Below are 18,145 nucleotides of genomic sequence, written 5' to 3'. Positions count from 1 at the left end.
TCTTGTAGACCAGGCTGGTCTCGAACTCACAGAGATCCGCCTGCCTCTGCCTCCCGAGTGCTGGGATTAAAGGCGTGCGCCACCACCGCCCAGCGATCTAACCCATTTCTAATAATCTTTGTAGCCCACGAGATGGCTTACCAGGAAAGATCTTAACCTGTGTCTGTCTGGAGTGGGAGAATCATGCCAACTCTCTGACTCAGCTTCTTTCTCCCAGCATTTTGTTCTGTTTATGCCACCTACCTAATTTTATGTCCTATTAAAGGGCCGAGGCAGTCTCTTTATTTAACCAATGAAATTAATATAAAACAGAACTCTCCCCCATCAGTTGAGGTAAGAGCTAGTGGCTGGCTGTTTAGCTTTTCTGGTCTTCAGGTTGAACCCCAATTCCCTAGGTTTTTATTAATTGTGCTTCAGTAGGTATAGCTCCTGAGGAACAGCTCCCGGGAGAAAAGAAACTATCCTGGTATTTTTGCTTCTGGACATATTTTGCTTTTGGAAACTACTTAAATGAAAAATGAATGTTTCTCTCTTTTCATTAGAGTTTTTCTTTTTGTTCTTAACTTTTCTCTGCCATCTGTTCTGGTTTGGTAAATAAACCTCCTGTAAATATGTGTGTTTTACTTTGAGAAATGTTTCAATTGGAAAACTTCTACACTTGATTTTTTTTTCTGTTTTCCGAGAAGTATTTTATTTGTTTGTTGGGAATCTTGCAATTACTGTTACCTACCCTCTTTAATCTATTGTCTGACATTCTGTTTGGGCTTCTTTGGGAAAAAATTTTTTTTCTATTCACTGCCAGCCAACTTCTGTTTGTGAATTTATCTTTAATTTCTGTAAGTTTTTTGTTCCTATCCCCATCATATTCTTGTTTTAGAGTCATAACATATTTTATGCACTCTAAAAGCAGATGATTCCTCTTGACTTCTCTTGTTTTTTGAGAGTCTCGCTATGCAGCCCATGCTAGCATGAACTCTTTCCTCCTGTCTTATCCTACTTAATGCTGGGATCACTGGTATGTTATCTTGTAAGGGCTCTGAGTTCTGTGTTATTTGTTCTATTTCTTTAAGTCAGTGCTTCATCATGCATTCTGAAACCTAGCACATAGTACTTATACCCTATTTTCTAGATTCCTCTCTGCCACTGCCCGAACAAAATGAAAATAGCTTTGGATACCTGTTTCAGTGAATTATTGAGAAGCTCATTAGCTTTGCAGTATTTACCACCACCACATTTACACATTTACCCTCTTGTGCTGACATTTTTTGCTAGTACACTATATGAGTTTTTAATCAGTTCTGTTTTATTGGCTTCTCCTTTGATGACCCAATCTCAAGAAAAAAAAATGTTACTTTTTATCTCATGTATGGCTTTTGATGCTGAAAAATTTTCTCTTTTCTTTTTTTGGTCCCCTTTTAAGCTTGACTGCTTTCTTTAGAGAGTTGCAGTAGTGCTAGGCCATATATAGCTAAAGTTTAGCCCTTTGAGTTAGTTGTCTTCATGTTGGCCTCAGCTATTTTTTTTTTTTTTTTTTTTTGGTTTTTCGAGACAGGGTTTCTCTGTGGCTTTGGAGCCTGTCCTGGAACTAGCTCTGTAGACCAGGCTGGTCTCGAACTCACAGAGATCCGCCTGCCTCTGCCTCCAGAGTGCTGGGATTAAAGGCGTGCGCCACCACCGCCCGGCTGGCCTCTGCTATTTTACTTATACACTTATAAGTAGATTTTTCTTCTTTTACAATAAATAGAATGAAAATAAGGATAAACTATAGTGAGAATGGGCTAACAGAAGTACAAAACCAGACTATTTTATGGAGAATTAAAAAATTGTGGAAACTGGCATGATTTCAGAATAATTCTTAGAAGATTCCATGAGATGTAAGGGGCATTGTACCTTTCACCCTGTGATTATCATACTTTTTACGAATTGAGAAAAATTTAACTAATGTAAATAATTTTTCCTGTTGGAGAGATCCAGTTTTATTTTAGGGATACTATATTGGAAGGCTATAAGAAAATCTGCACTAGGGCTGGAGAGATGGCTCAGAGGTTAAGAGCATTGCCTGCTCTTCCAAAGGTCCTGATTTCAATTCCAACAACCACATGGTGGCTCACAACCATCTGTAATGGGGTCTGGTGCCTTCTTCTGGCCTGCAGACATACACACAGAATATTGTATACATAATAAATAAATAAATAAATAAATAAAAAAGAAAATCTGCACTAGCATTTTATTTACACTGTAGGTTTGGCCACAACAAATTCAGGGGTGATTTTCCTATTGTATCTCAGTATGCAATTTTTTTTTTTTTTGAAAAGTTGCAAGTGTGTATGTATGTGTGTGAGAGAATTGTTTTGCTTCTTAGTAGTTATTTACCCACTCTCTATTCTTCTGATATTATCAAGAATAATAAAATAGGGGTTGGGGAGATATGTCTCAGTGGTTAAGAACACTTTCTGCTCTTTTCAAAGGATCTGGCTTGGGCTACCAGTACCATCGTGGCAGTTTATAAATGTCTAACTCTGTGGGATCTGATGCCCTCTTCTGGCCTCTGAACACTATATATATGTTCATATACATGCACTCAGACACAAACACATGAACATAAAAATAAAATTCTTCCAGCTAATAAATATTTCTGTCATTTAAAATTACTATTATATTGTATTCTCAGAGAATATTCCAGACTTAAATAATTTTAATGTAATTTAAAATACTGATCAATTTTCTAAAACTTTTTGTAGATAGTAATTGGAATTTGTACTTCAGTTGTTTCAGACTGCTTTATTACCTGCTTGAAAATACTTTTTATCACAATACTTACCATCAATTTGTGGTACTTATTTTTGAAGATGGAATAGATGCTCAGGTTTTTGCTAAGTCAGTGTGGTGCACGGTGATAAGGAGGGAGGAGGACTCTAATATTGACCTAATTTTTTTAATCAAAGGATTCCAGACTTGTCATCCATATTTTGATATGTAGAATTATCATAGTGGGGTCTTAATTTAGTAGTAAGACTTCAAATATAACCAAATATAAAATATCATAGAAATTAAAAAGACTTGAGGACTAGATATTTTTTTGAGATGGGTTATATATAGATTTGCAAAAGTTTGATTTTAATTAATAAAAGCCAGTTTCACTGTTTCAATTGTGAAACTTTTCTTTTGGAATCAATAAAAGGTTCCCAAATGGATGAGGTTTATATAAAAACAAAAGCAGAGAGATGTCCAGTAAAAGAATGTAAACTGAAAATTTTAAAACTAAGTTTGTAAATTGAATTTATTTACTTTGTATTGGTAAGAGAAAGACTATTGTGCTAGGGGACCCATGTACTATATAGCACACATGTGGAGGCCAGAGGACAATTTGTGGAAGTCAGTTCCCCTTCCACTGTGGGAGTCTGAGGCATTGCACTCAGGTTACTAGGTTGTATAGCAAACACTTTTCCCACTGGGCTATCTTGCTGTGCACCCCCCCTTTCTTATTATTTTTAGTGAAATATTTCTTAAAAATTAATTCTTATTTTTCAGCTTATAACATAATTTACGTTACTCCCTTCTCCCCCCTCCTCCCTCCAAACCCTCTCAAATACCCCTCCTTGCCTTTTAAACTTTGTTGTTAGTATGTGCATATATGTATATACATATATATATTTCTAAATATAACCTATTCAGTCTGTATAATGCTACTTGTATGCTTGTTTTCAGGGCTGATCATTTGGTATTAGATAACCAGTTGGTGTGCTTTTTCTGGCAAAGATTATTTCTCCTACTCTTAGGCATTTTTTGGTTACTTGTAGTTCTTTGGGTAGGGTTGCGGCCTTGTGGACTTTCTAAATGACAACATTTCTATAGAACAATGAACTAAAGTTGGGTACATTACACTAAGCATTGGTATTGTGTTTTTCAGAAAGGTGAAGTTTATGAGTTAATTAAAAAATTAGAGTAACTGATGGAATTGGAGTTAACAAACAGTTGTGAGCTTTCCTTTGTGAGTGCTGGAATCCAAACTTAGGCATTCTGGAAGGGAACAGTAATCATTTTTATCTACTGAGCCTTTTCTCTCCAATCCTAGTTTGTGTTTTTGAGACAGGGTCTCATTAATAACCTAAGCTGGTCTCTTTCATAATCCTATCTCAGACTCCCTTGGTTTTACCACTACTGGTCCATTGTGGTCTTTTTCTTAAAGACATATTTGAGGTTAATTGTTGGCTCACAAGTAGATTCAGTTTAATTTTGTTTCTCTAACCACTTTCAGAATTATTTGATATAGTGCTGATGGTAAGCTGTTCTGTGGGGAAAAGAGAGGACTTTTGGTCCCTTCAGTTGTCCTGGGGTACCAAAACTTGAGGTAACCCTAGTTTCCTCTGGAACTAGCAGTGATGAGGACACAGACCCAGCTCCATGATGTCACCCTCAGCAGAGTTAGTTTCCCTAAGCTTTTAAAGAACCTTGACTCAGGTTTAGTTGTGATTCTTAGCTTTGATGCAGAAAAGAATTCCAGGCCTAGCTGATATGATAAGCAGAACTCAAGAGTTTAGTTATTTTTTTAAATAAAGTATGTGTATATGGGTGTGTGTGTGTATGTGCATGCACATATATGTACATATGTCACTGCATGCCTCTAGAGGTCAGAGAATAAACTTTAGAATTGGTTCTACTTTTATGTTGATTCTAGGGAATAAACTTCAGCTTATATGGCAAGTGTCTTACCCACTCACCTATCTTGTTGATTTTAAAGATATTTTAATAAAATTGAAGCATAAGTGTTAGGAGAAAAAGACATTCCTCTCAGAGCGTGGGTGTGGGCTTTTCTAAGTCACAGAAAGTAAGACATATCCAAATATAGATATAGGCATCCCTTTGTTTTTCCTGGTTTTTTCCCCCCCTGGGTTTTTGAGACAGGGTTTCTCTGTAGCTTTGGAGTCGGTCTTGGAACTAGCTCTTGTAGACTAGGCTGGCCTTGAATTCACAGAAATCCACCTGCCTCTGCCTCCTAAATGCTGGGATTAAAGGCATGCACCACCGCTAATATAGGCTTCTTAAGAGTGTCACAATTGTCTTAGTGTTAGTCCTGTGTACTAAAGTTTGGTGGCCCAAGTTACATTGGGGCCGCGTGGTGGTGGTGCACACCTTTAATCCCACCACTCGGTGGGCAGAGACAGGTGAAGCTCTGTGAGTTCAAGGCCAGCCTGGTCCACAGAGCGAGTTCCAGGACAGCCTCCAAAGCTAGAGAAACGCTGTCTCAAAAAACAATAACAACAACAGCAAAAAAGTTAACATCTCAAAAAGTTGCTAGAAAACCTTTGTGGGTGTTTGTTTTCCCTTGGGAAGTCAGATTATAAAATGGTTCTGTAAATGCGTTGAGCAGAGTTATAATCTGATAAGGTAAAACCAGAGACAACTAGAGTTGCACAAGGAGTTTAGTACACATCCTTTCTCTGTAAATGGGGTTTCTGGCGAGATTCCTAGAAACTTTCAGGTTTATAGCTGGAAAGCAAGTGAGAAGGGCCTTAAGCAGTTGTTAATTGTTCTGAAATTCTTTCTTCTTTGCTTGCTAGAGGTTGGATTCATGGGTCAGGATCTGCAGCCCTTTAGCTCCCAAGATTTTTTTGTCTTTGTACTTGTTTCAGAACTGGAGATACTCTCTTTTCCAGTGCAGGAATTGTTGATCCCTTTCTTGCAAATCGATGTTTTATTTTCCAAGGTCCCTTTCATTTACATATATGGATTTCTAGGTGCTTGGCTGGATGATAGTTCTAGGCAGGACCTTCCTGACGCCTTACTTTCTGTTGGTAGGCACAGGGTTCACAGCAGCAGCTAGCCATTCAGCCTATTCAGTTTATTTCTGTGGGCCTTTCTGCTTCTGTATTATTAATGACTCCAAACCCCCTATGTGTCTATTTTTTGGCATGTTTTTGTTTTTTGAGACAGGGTTAGCTGCCTTAGCTGTCCTGAAACTAGATCTGAATTAAAAACAGCTCATGAGATCCTTGGAGTATCCCCCTTAAAGTTTATGAATTCAGACATGTTTAGAAGGACCATACCGTAAGTACTATTAGAAGAGGATCTTCTCAGTTGGCAGTGTTAGCTGCCAGAATATGAGGCAGTCATACCCAGCAGTTGTGTCTCAGCTGTAGATTACATAGCAGGCCGTTAAGATGAGGACATGAGGTACTCTTGCCATTTTCTTAAATGTTTTGCAAAACAAGTGTAGTAGTAATAGCATCATAGTTTAATGAGTCATTGAAGATTGAGGTTTTCTAGTTTCCCGGTTGATATTGTAGCCATATTTCAAAAACTTTACTTTTGTTACTATATGCAATTTAAATTTAGTCCAGCTATTTAGAATTCACCCTAGTAGGGAATTCTTTGGGATGCCACCTATTGTCCCTGTTGTTGGTTCAAACTGTGGGAGGATACATCTTCAAATCACCAATTTCCCTTGTATTCTGAGTAATGCAGCTGAAAATTTCTTTTTGTTGGAGACCTGGTTTGAAAGGGGCTGTTGGTTTTCATGCATATTTGGGAAGTCAGAAGCAGTCTGAATAGTGCCAGGGTTAGGGATTAGGGAAGATAGGAGTCTCTGGGAATGGGGAGTTGGAGGATCCTTTAGGTAAGAGAAGTCACCTCTGCTCTTATGGGAAAAAAAACTTCATCACCTAGTGGTAAAGACATAGAGAACAAGCTACAGAATGAGAACGAATGATGAGAAAATCAGACTAAAAAGCAAACTTGGTGCATGTCATCTGACGAAAGTACATCCTTAGAATTATAACCAGGTATATGCAATCACATACTAGTAAGTTTCATATTTAAGCTCATTGCATAAGAGTCACAGCCAGGACTGATACCATCTCTGAGTCACCAAACCTTCGTAAGTTTAGAACTTGTCCACAGAAGCATGGGATATATTGAATTCCAATGGGTAAATTGCAACTTAAATTAGCATCATTATCTAGTGTCATAAATCTTTTTTTTTTTTTTTCTTGGTTTTTCGAGACAGGGTTTCTCTGTGGCTTTGGAGCCTGTCCTGGAACTAGCTCTGTAGACCAGGCTGGTCTCGAACTCACAGAGATCCGCCTGCCTCTGCCTCCCGAGTGCTGGGATTACAGGCTTGCGCCACCACCGCCCGGCTTAGTGTCATAAATCTTATAACAAAACTAATGGCAACAGTTAAAATCTTTGGCAAGATTAGATTCTTGCTACTCCAGGTTAAATGACCTGAGCCTCTAAAAGTTTTTGTTTGTTTGTTTGTTTGATTGGTTGGTTGTTAGGTTATTTTTTGGTGTGTGTGTGTTGTGGGGCAGACAGAATCATTGTATTGCTCAGGCTACTTTGCAACCAGATATATCTGTAATCCAGACTAGTCTCAAACTTAATGATTTTTCTGCCTCAGTCTTCTAAGTACTGGCACTACAGGCAATAAGCCGCTATGTCTGGTAATAAAGTATATTTTAAGTCAGGTGCAGTTGCATACACCTCTAGTCCTACTACTTTGGTGGCTGAGATAGAATTGCTTGTGCTCAGCAGTTCAATACTAATCTGAATAACTGTGGCAGACTCTCCCATCTCTCATTGCTTCTTTTTCCTTTTATATTTTTGTTTTAGATAAGGTCTCACTATTTAGGTCAGACTGACCTTGAACTCTATCCTCCTAACTTAGCCTCCTCAGTATCTTAAGAGTTAAGAAGATGGAAATGAAATACTGATGCCATGGAGGTACAATGAAAGCGTGATCTAATATGAAATGAAAATGTACTGAGATCAAATACTAAATGAGAAGTAGTACCACCTTCCTCAGTTTTCTGGCTTCAGTTACTTTGACTTGTGCCTTGACTGGAAAGTTTATACTTTGAGAGATACCAATAATACAATAATTCTGTCATTATGAGCAATGATCCCTAGTAGACAAATTTAGGTGACTTTGTGGATAAAGCCTTTGGCTGGGGAGTTGAAATAAAGTACAAAAAGATGTGAAAGAGAGTCTGGTATTTTTTAAACATTACTTTAAAAAATTATTATCTTAAAATTTTTCTTTTACTTGGAGCTTGGATATGTGTGTAGAGTGAAAAGAAAACATGTGGAAGCCAATTTTTTCCTTTTCATCATTAGGGTCACAGGTTATCAAAGACCTGGTGACAAGAACACTTACCTACTGAGCCACCTCACCAGTCTAATGAAATAATGTTTTTGCCAGTCTTACAGTGAAAATTTATAGAGGGAGCAAGATTCTGAGGAGGAAGTTCCAAAGAGGATGTGCAAAAACTTACTTGCTCATGAAGCTGGAATCTAGTGGAGGCTAGAGGGGGACTGTTGTAATTAAACTGATTACTATGACTCATTCAAATGTATAAGGTCAGAGCCGAATGAGGAAAGATGAATTTCTTCTCCAGGCATGGGGTTTGGTGAAAGAGATAGCTAGAAAAACTCTCTTCTTAATAAATTCTTTAGTGTGAGCATGCTCCCTCCTATCCTACCTCACTCTCTTTTTCTTAGCTTTTTGTACTTTTGTTTTGAGTTAGGGCCTGCCATACTTTTTTTTTTTTCTTTTGGTTTTTCGAGACAGGGTTTCTCTGTGGCTTTGGAGCCTGCCCTGGAACTAGCTCTGTAGACCAGGCTGGACTCGAACTCACAGAGATCCGCCTGCCTCTGCCTCCCGAGTGCTGGGATTAAAGGTGTGTGCCACCACCGCCCGGCTAGGGCCTGTCATACTTATAACACAAGCTGAGCCTCCTCTCAACTTAACCTCACAAGTACTAGGGTTGTTTATACCACCATACCAGTTTAATTTTGCTTGTTTAATTTGTGTGTGTATGTGTGTGTGTGCAAGCTCAAAGTCAAAGGACATTTTTCAGGAGTTAGTTCCCTCCTTCTACCATGTAAGTACTAGGGTTTGAATCCAGGTCATCTGGCTTGTGGGTAAGTGCATTTACCTGCTGAGCCATGTCTTTGGCCCTTAGACTTGTTTTGGATATTAGTGGGAGTAGTAAATAGGAGTCATGACTTGTTTCCTTTCTCAAACTTCCCCATAGATACTTTTGAGTCTGACTGCTTGACCCTCTAGAGTTTTTCTTGTTAGACTGTTCTGCTTTGGTTTAGAGATTTGTTTGTTTTGTAGTGTGGATGGAAATAGGGTATCATTAGTCCAGTCTAACATCATACTTTCAATCCTGAGTGCTAAGATCATGCCACCATCATCCTAGCCTGACCTATGTTTTATATTCTTTATGGATGGCCATGTATTGGCCCCCTCCCCCATATATATTTCAGATTCTCTTGCATTTTTATTTGGAAGCATCTGGTTTAGGCTCATCTCTCCCTTATTATCTGGAGCAGTCTAAGAACTTGGCACATGTCTTTTGTATCCTTGCCTCCCTTGAGCCATAAAGTTCAATTAATAATGGTAGTAATAAAAAGATACTAAACAAGGATGTGTTGTAATAACTGAAAAGAAAATTAGTGAAGATAGTGATATATCTGAGAATCAGGACCCTAAAGAAAGCAATGGATAATGAGAAACAATAAAGATAAGTCTCACATGCACACATGTATGCATTTCTGCACATAAAATCTTGTAGAGAGTGAAGGATGGGAGAAGGTTATTTTAGAGAGAATGAGAGAGAAGTTGACAATTTTCCTGAATTAAGCACAAATACTTAAATTTTATTTTTAAAAAACAATTAGAGTAGGCATTGATGATTTCCATCTATAATCCCAGCATTTGGGAGACTGAAGTAGGACTGCAAGTTCAAAATTATCTGGACCTACATATCAAACCTTCCCAGAAAAGTAAAAAGAAGTTGTTTAAGCATATTACTGACACTGATAAAGTAAATAAGAGAGTATGATCTTACACTCACCAAACTGACAAAGTTGATATGTGGTAGGTAACTACCACATGTACTGCGTAGGCTTCTGTAATGAAACTTAGATGGCATTAATTTATAAAAAATAGAAAAAATTGACAGTTCAGATAACTGGGAAGCTCAAGGTCAAAGTGCCAACAGGTTCCATTTATGGTGACTACTTATTGTACAGAGAACTTGTATCATGTTCTTGTTGCATCCTCACAAGGTAGAAAGGACAGAAGAGATTGGCTTGTTACCTGAAGGATGTCCCTCCCCCTATAAAGTCACACTTAAAGGGCCTACCTCCTTATATCTTAGAGGTTAAGATTTCAATGTGAATCATTTAGATCATAACAAAAGCACATAAGAGCAGAAAAGAAATTACATTTTAGTTATCAAAGTATTATTTTTAAGTGGCATCGTATACATCATTAATGGATACTACAATCTAGTACAAGGTCTAATAGCTACCATGGTTTCCAAGTAGTGGTTAATCTGAGTAAAATTTTGGGTTACCTGTAATCATTTATCATTTGATTAAGTCTGTCAGTGATAAAATCACAGGTAATGCAGAATACTGTTTTATGTTTGCATTCATAAATAAAAAATGGTAAATTTTAAGCTGGCAGCAGTGGCCCTCGCCTTTAATCCTAGCACTGGAGAGGCAGAGACGGGTGGATCCAGGCCAGCCTGGTTTATAGAGCCACTTCCAGGATAGTCAGGGATATACAGAGAAATCCTGTCTCAAAAAAAACCAAAGCAACAACAAAAAACAAAAACAAAATATTAAGTTTTAATTCAAAGTTAATGAGAATTAACATTTTTTAAAAGATGTTAGTTTTTTTTAATATGTGAGTGAATTTTTTGTCTGCACGTATGTATAAATACATACATTCCTTGTGCCAGAGGAGGTCAGAAGAAGGTGGTATGTTAGATTCCCTAGTACTGGAATCATGGATGGTTGTGCTCTATCATGCTGGTGTTAGGATCTGAACCTGGGTCCTTCCCAAGACCAGCAATGGCTCTTAAATGATGAGCCAACTGCTCTTTAACTGCTGAGCTATCTCTTTAGTCCTATACGTTTATAAATCTTGAAGTTTGTGAATCCTACAAGAAACAGTGCCCTGCTGGGATTGGTGACCCATGCATTTAATCCCAGCACTCAGGAGGCAGATGTAGGTGCATCTTTGTGAGTTCAAGGACAGACTGAACTACATAGGCTAGTTCCAGAACAGCCAGAATTATCTAGAGAGATCCTGTCTAAATAAAACAAAACAAAAAACTTAGTGTCCTATATAAGTTATATATACAAGTCCAAAAAGCTTAACAGTGAAACCTTAATTGTGGTATTGGAGAAGCAACAAATGAGGAAGTGCCTAAAGATTCCTGAGTAGGTAATGTATAAATTGTGTTATGTTCAATTTTTTTTTACAGAATATAAAAACCAAATGATTCTTACATGTATAAATTTTGGATAATGTTCATTCAAGGGTAAGGAGTAGGAAAGAGGGGCCACTAGTTACTTGGAGGACTTTATAAATTAGGTATGTAATACTAAATCACTTAGTTTTACAAAAATACTGTAATATTAAGTCATATTAGTTTTGCTGGGAATACTTCATTGAAGTATTGTGAGAGTGAGCGGCTAGAAATAGTCTCCATTTTAATAAACAGAACAGTTAACACATTGTGTATATGAACCTTGTTAAGGTCTAAAAGCAAATTGGATCCTTTGTCCATTTTTCATCTTAGATAGGAAATAAATTGGTTTTTGTAAAGGCACCAAGAAATTTAAACACATGATAAAAACATACTTGCTAGATTGCTTGATTCTGGTGTTTTGTTGGGTGATGCAGTATAGTCATAAAGTTCTAATTAATACAAAGATAGAACTATAGTTGTTATTTTTTTGCCTTCAAAAACGCATGACTATTCCATGATGATTAATTAGCTATTGAGAGTGATTTTGGTGTTTTTTTGTTTTATTTTGTTTTTCGAGACAGAGTTTCTCTGTGTAACATCTCTGGCTGTTCTGGAACTAACTCTGGACCAGGCTGGCCTCAAACTCACAGAGATCCTCCTGCCTCTGTCTCCTGAGTGCTGGGATTTAAGGCATGTGCCACCACCACTTGGCTTGTTGACTGATTTTGGAAGTAGCAAATGACAAAATATACATTGATACTAATGATAAATAATATCAAGCATCACTTTATAGTCCAATTTTTTTAAGTATGTAGTAGTCTGTTGTCAGATACTTAGGACATGAAAATTATTGTTATTAGTGTTTCTATTTAATTTTAGTGCTATTTTTCATAAATACATAATTTGCACATTTTTAGATGAGTTTTTGAACTTGCCATCCTCCTGCCTCAAGCCATTCTGCTTTGAGAGGATACCTGAGTGCTGAGATTGTAGCCATGTGCCATCATGCCTAGTTTATTTAGCTTCTTAATATAGCCATGTGACTTGTGTTTTATCATTTTATACCACATTGTTTTGTTTTTTTCTTTTAGGATCGAAAGTTAACAAAGTCTGAAAGGCAGAGATTCAAAGAAGAGGCAGAAATGTTAAAGGGTCTTCAACACCCCAACATTGTTCGATTCTATGACTCCTGGGAATCCACAGTAAAAGGAAAAAAATGCATTGTTTTAGTGACTGAACTAATGACATCTGGAACACTTAAAACGTAAGTCTATCAATATTTAAAAATATGTAGCAAGAATGTTCAGATAATCTCATTTTATATCTACTTTCATTGGTTAGCCTAGCAAGGCAGAACTAATTCTTTCAGCCTTTGTGATACCATGTGTTTTTTCTACCCACAAAATTCTCTTGTATATAAAATGATATGGTGATTGCTTATTGATAACTATTGGAATGTGGTTGTTGCTGAATAAACCTATTTAATTTTAAAGTCATATTGATTGGTATTTCTAAAGTTGAATGGTTTAGGGATTAGAAATCAATGACTAGGTTGCCCTCTAGTGGTTAAAATGAGATTAAATTACATTAAGAAATATTTATTTGATCACATTTTATTTTTTACTATATGTCTGCAACTAGCTATAGTCTTATTTATCATAGCACTAAAAATTAAAACCAAAATAGCTAGACATGTTATCCACTTGAGAGAAATAGGTAACATAGAAGTACCAAGATCTTTGGGTGAAGAGATGGGGTATACTTTTAAAATCACAGGTTTGTCAAGAGTATCTGTTTATTATATTAAGAAAGGAAGCTATTGTAGAGTACATGGTATAAATTTGTTATGGGAGAAAATAATTTTAATTATATTTAAAAAAAATTTTATTTTAAATTGTGTGTGTGTGTGTGTTTGTGTGTGTGTGTGTGTGTGTACATGTAACACCAAGGCCAAAGGTGTCTGATTCTCTGAAGCTGGAGTTACAGATGGTTGTAAGTCACCTGATGGGTGCTGGAAGCTGAATTCTGCAAGAGCAGTGAGCACTTAACTCCTGGTTCATCTCTCCAGCTCTCTTTTTATTATTACTATTACTTTTATTGTTAATTTTTGGTTTTTGAGGAAGGGTTTCTCTCTCTCGTCCTGGCTATCCTGGAACTTGCTCTGTAGACCAGGGTGGCCTCAATCTCAAAAACTTGCCTGTCTTGCTTCCTGAGTGCTGGTATTAATGGCTTGTACCACCATGCCCAGTTTATTATTTTATATGTGTGTGAGAGAGAATATATTAAGTAAATATCTTGTGTGTGGATATTTACAGAGGCTAGAAGAGGATGTCTGATCCCTTGGAGCTAGAGTTACATGTAGTTATAAGCTGCTGGGTATGGGTGTTAACAACCAAATTCTGGATCTTCTGGAAGAGCAACATTAACTACTGAGCCATCTTTGTAGCTAGTACCTAAGTAACTGAATTTTAAAAATTTACTGTGGTGTGTTATTTGTTCTCTTATTTTTATTTTGAGCATGGATGTGGCTTGAGACAAGGTCTCACTATGTACCTCAAGGTGGCCTGATACTATAGATCAGGCTGCAGGCTGGCCTCAAACTCAAAGATCCGCCTGCCTCTACCCCTTTAGTGCTTGGATTAAAGGAATATGCCACCACCACCTGGCATATTTGTATTTGTGTGTGTGTGTGTGTGTGTGTAGGTATATGTATCATGGTGTCAGTGTAGAGGTCAAAGGGTAAATTGTGGGACTCAGTTCTTTCCTACCATGTGGATCATGAAGGTGGAGCTCCAGGTTTGTTGGTAGGAGGTTTTACCCACTGAACCATCTGTCTCTATCATATACTACTGAGCTGATTCATATTAGGTCAGTTTGGAACATAGTTTTTTGTCCCCTGATTATAGTCACTGATTTGCATGTGTCATTGAATGCTCTAATTTTTTTTTAATCCAGTGTCTTCAGCTCTTTCTGTTCTTCCAGGCTCTTTAATATTCACATTCCTGTTTTTTCTACTATGCTTTACTTTGTAGCACTATGTCTGAAACTTGATAAATACCTGAGTAGATTAAAGAAAATTGTGTGGTAGTTGTGTGTCTATCTACATCTTGAGATTATTTTCACTGGTTCAGATTCCTAGTTGATTGTCAGCATTTTGTCAGACATACCTAAGAGCACACTACAATGGTTTAGTTGTGTCTTGTTTATTTTTATCTATCTATCTATCTATCTATCTATCTATCTATCTATCTATCTATCTATCTATCTATCTATCTATCTATCTATCTAATCTGCAAAATGATTTATGGGGCTAGAGTGGCTCAGTGTTTAAGGTTCCTCTTGCAAAGGACCCATATTCGATTTCCATCATTCACATGGTGAATCACAAACATCTGTGATCCAGGGGATCTGATACCTTCTGACTTTTGTGGTCACCAAACACGCATGTAGTGTATACACACACACACACACACACACACACGCAAAAGCACATAAATTTAATATATTAAAATTTTCATGATTTATTTTTTTATTCATGTGTTAAGTATGTACATCTGTGTGAGTGTATGCCATATGTGTATGGGAGTCTTTGAAGGGAGGAAGAGGGTGGTAGATCTCTTAGAACTGGAGTTACAGGCTGTAGGGGGTTGTCTGATATGGGTGCTAGGAACTGAACTCTAACCTCTGGAAGAGTAGCAAGTACTCTTAACCATTGAACCATATCTCCAGTGCCTTATTTAAATAGTCACCCACCCCCTAGCAGGTTTAAGAATAATCCCCAGAAAAATAATGGGATAAATTAGAGTTGTACCAGATATTATGCATGAGGAATTGTGTGTAAATGGAGACTGCACTTTCGTTTCCTGTCCATTCAGACCCAAATAATCATACAGAAAGTATATTAATTTCAACACTGTTTGGCCAATGGCTCAAGCATATTCATACCTAACTCTTACTTTTAAATTAACCCGTTTCTATTATTTTATATTTTGCCATGATACTTGTGGTTTATTACCTCACATCCTGCTTCTTGGGTGGATACATGGTATCTAACTGACTCTGCCTTATTTCTCCCATCATTCAGTTTAATTTTCCCACCTAGCTACATTCTGCCCTGCCATAGGCCGAAGCAACTTCTTTTTTAACCAATAGTAAGAAAATACATTTACAGCATACAGAGGGGAATCCCACATCAAATGGGTACTTGTTTAGGTATCCACATAGTGTCAAAGAGGCCTTGGAAACCAGCAGAGAGGATTAGAATATTACCTGTGTCAGAAATGTTATTGTCTATAAAAAGTGTGAAGTTGGCACTCCAATCACTAAAAACCACAAAAAAGCTTTTGCCCTCTGGATGGAAAATAGGACCTCTAAAAAATACTAAAGTGCTGTCCTTCTTGCCCTACTTTCCTCTCCAATTGCTATCAGTGCCTGTTCTTTATAACTGTTCCTGTCACATATATTATAGAATATATAAAATATGTGAAAAAATATATATAAAAACTCTACTGACTAGTTAGTGCAGGAAACTCAAGCCAACAGATATATGCCATAAGTTATTCCAGTGGAAATATCCAGGTACATTTTCAAGTTCATTGGTCACACTACAATTTCAACAGGCAAACTTTCAAAAGTGATGTGGTAGCTTGAATGTGAATGGTCCCGTCCACCATAGACTCATGCACTTGAATACTTATTTGGTTCTCAGTTGATGGGATTGTTTGGGATGATTATAGGTGTAGTCTTTTTGGAGGAGGTATGTCATTGGTGGGGGAGACCTTTCATAAGACTAGCATCACTCCTAGGCTTTTTCTCTTGTCTGCTACTTGTGGATCAGGATGTGAGCTCTCATCTGTTCCTGCTGCCATGCCTTTGCTTCACCACCATGGACTCTCTGAAACTGTAAGCCCAATTAAGTGCATTCTTGTTGAAATAAGAGTGGCGGAGCTGCGTCCCCAGCACCCGGCCCCCTGCACGGCTAGCTTTATACCCGAAATAATTACACGGAAACTGTATTCTTGTAAACCCTGCCTGGCCCCAATAGTTCCAGCCTCTTATTGGCTAGCTCTTACATATTAATCTAACCCATTTTATTAATCTTTGTAGCACACAAGCTGGCTTACCAGGAATGATCTTAACCTGCATCTGTCTGGCGTGGGGGAATCATGGTGACTCTCTGACTCAGCTTCTTTCTCCCAGCATCCTGTTTTGTTTTCTCCGCCTACCTAAGGGTTGGCCTATGAAATGGGCCTAGGCAGTTTCTTTATTAATAAGAAATCATTCCCACATCACATTCTTTTAATATGTACCTTGGTCATGGTATTTTGCTATGGCAATAGAAAAATAATTAAGACAGGTTACTTCACAGCTAAATAACTAATCACCAAAAACCATGAACACACAACCAGAAATTAATACTGAACCAGTTAAAGCTGCTGTGGGCGATTCTGAAAGTAATCGTATATTAAGTAATGATGAAAAAGAATATACAGTTATATAAGGAAGGAAATGAGAATGAGTAGAAAACATAAGAAAGAAATGAGACCCCATCAAGAAAAGAACAGGTACAATTGAGAAATATCTGGAGAACATTTATGCCTAAGAACAAATCATTAAAATTAAAATTTCACAAGGGCTCAGAGTATATGCCTGTATATCCAAGTATTAAGGAGGCAGAGACAGACGGGTCTCTGTGAGAGCAGGCTGGTCTACCTAGTGAATTTTCTTTAGACCAGCCAGGGATGTACAGTAAGACACTGTCTCAAAAAATAAAATAAAAATTATTCTTTGACAGTTTCATACATAGATATTACGTATTTTGATTATTTTATTCCTCCAATATCTCTTCCCAATTCCTGCCACTCTCCCTTCTCCTTTCAACTCTTTCCCCCATGTTCATGCTTTATTGTTTCATGACGTGTTGAGTTTAACCAGTATGAACTTTAGTTTGGAATTGCCTATTGGAGCTTGGTGGGCTTCTTAGTGGGTAAAGAATTGAAGACAATGACTACTCTTTTCCCATAATCAGTAATCAATAATTCAGCAAAGGGGAAGCTAGAGCCCTGTGAAACTCTGTCCCCTACTGTGAGATCATTATTGCAATGGTGGAGGCATGCCTGGAAGATAGTCCCATAGTCCTTACCCTTACTTCTGCATCTTATATTTTTTCTGCCTCAATTCCACACTGCTCCTTGAGATTTAGAAGGGATGGTAACAAAGGTTCTGTTCAGAGTTGGACACTCAGCTATCGCTTATTCTCAGAAACTTGAGCAGCTGTGAGTTTCTGTGTTTACCTCTGTTCATTGCAAAGAGAACCTTCTCTAAGGCTAAAAAGAGCATTTGTCTGGGTATAAACTGAAACATTTAGAAGGAATTTTGCTTAACAACAGTAGTAAGATCTCGAACCCAACAGGGCTCATCAGATACTTTGCATATGAGATACTTGCATTATAATTCATAACAGCAAAATTACATTTATGAAGTAGCAATGAAATGTTATGGTTTGAGGTCACCACAACATGAGGAACTGTATTAAATGATTGGAGCAAAAGGAAGGTTGGGAACTGCTACCTTAGATCCTAAAACCTCCCAGCAATGGGTTTTTGACAAGGTTTATTCTCTTATAAATTCTCTTATGTATGGAAAAAAATGTTTTATAGCAGTTCTCTGCTACCTCTGGCTCTTAAAATCTTTTACCTTCCTCTTCAGCAATGATCCCTGAGCCTCCGAGGGAGGAGGTGTGTCATAGATGTCCCATTTAGGGCTGAGCACTTGGTAGTGCTCTAATCTAACTCTCTACATCTTGACCAGTTGTCAGTCTGTATTAATCACCATCTCCTCCTCCTCCTCCTCCTCCTCCTCCTCCTCCTCCT

At 37.6% G+C, this 18,145-nt stretch overlaps 1 protein-coding gene across 19 annotated transcripts in view; it reads left to right on the top strand.

Annotated features, from left to right (window-relative positions):
• Window positions 1–18,145, top strand: part of Wnk1 (WNK lysine deficient protein kinase 1) — a 121,002-nt gene that overhangs the window by 21,663 nt on the left and 81,194 nt on the right. For all 19 annotated transcript variants that reach the window (XM_026788135.1, XM_026788134.1, XM_026788128.1 and 16 more), the window contains exon 2: window positions 12,365–12,537. In XM_026788135.1, the coding sequence (XP_026643936.1) occupies window positions 12,365–12,537 (173 nt within the window). The remainder of the gene's footprint in view (window positions 1–12,364; window positions 12,538–18,145) is intronic.

Source organism: Microtus ochrogaster, unplaced genomic scaffold (assembly GCF_000317375.1).
Source record: "Microtus ochrogaster isolate Prairie Vole_2 unplaced genomic scaffold, MicOch1.0 UNK1, whole genome shotgun sequence".
In the NCBI taxonomy this organism is placed as follows: domain Eukaryota; kingdom Metazoa; phylum Chordata; class Mammalia; order Rodentia; family Cricetidae; genus Microtus; species Microtus ochrogaster.
The sequence above is the reverse complement of the archived record's forward strand: the minus strand, read 5'-3'. Positions and strand labels throughout refer to the sequence as shown.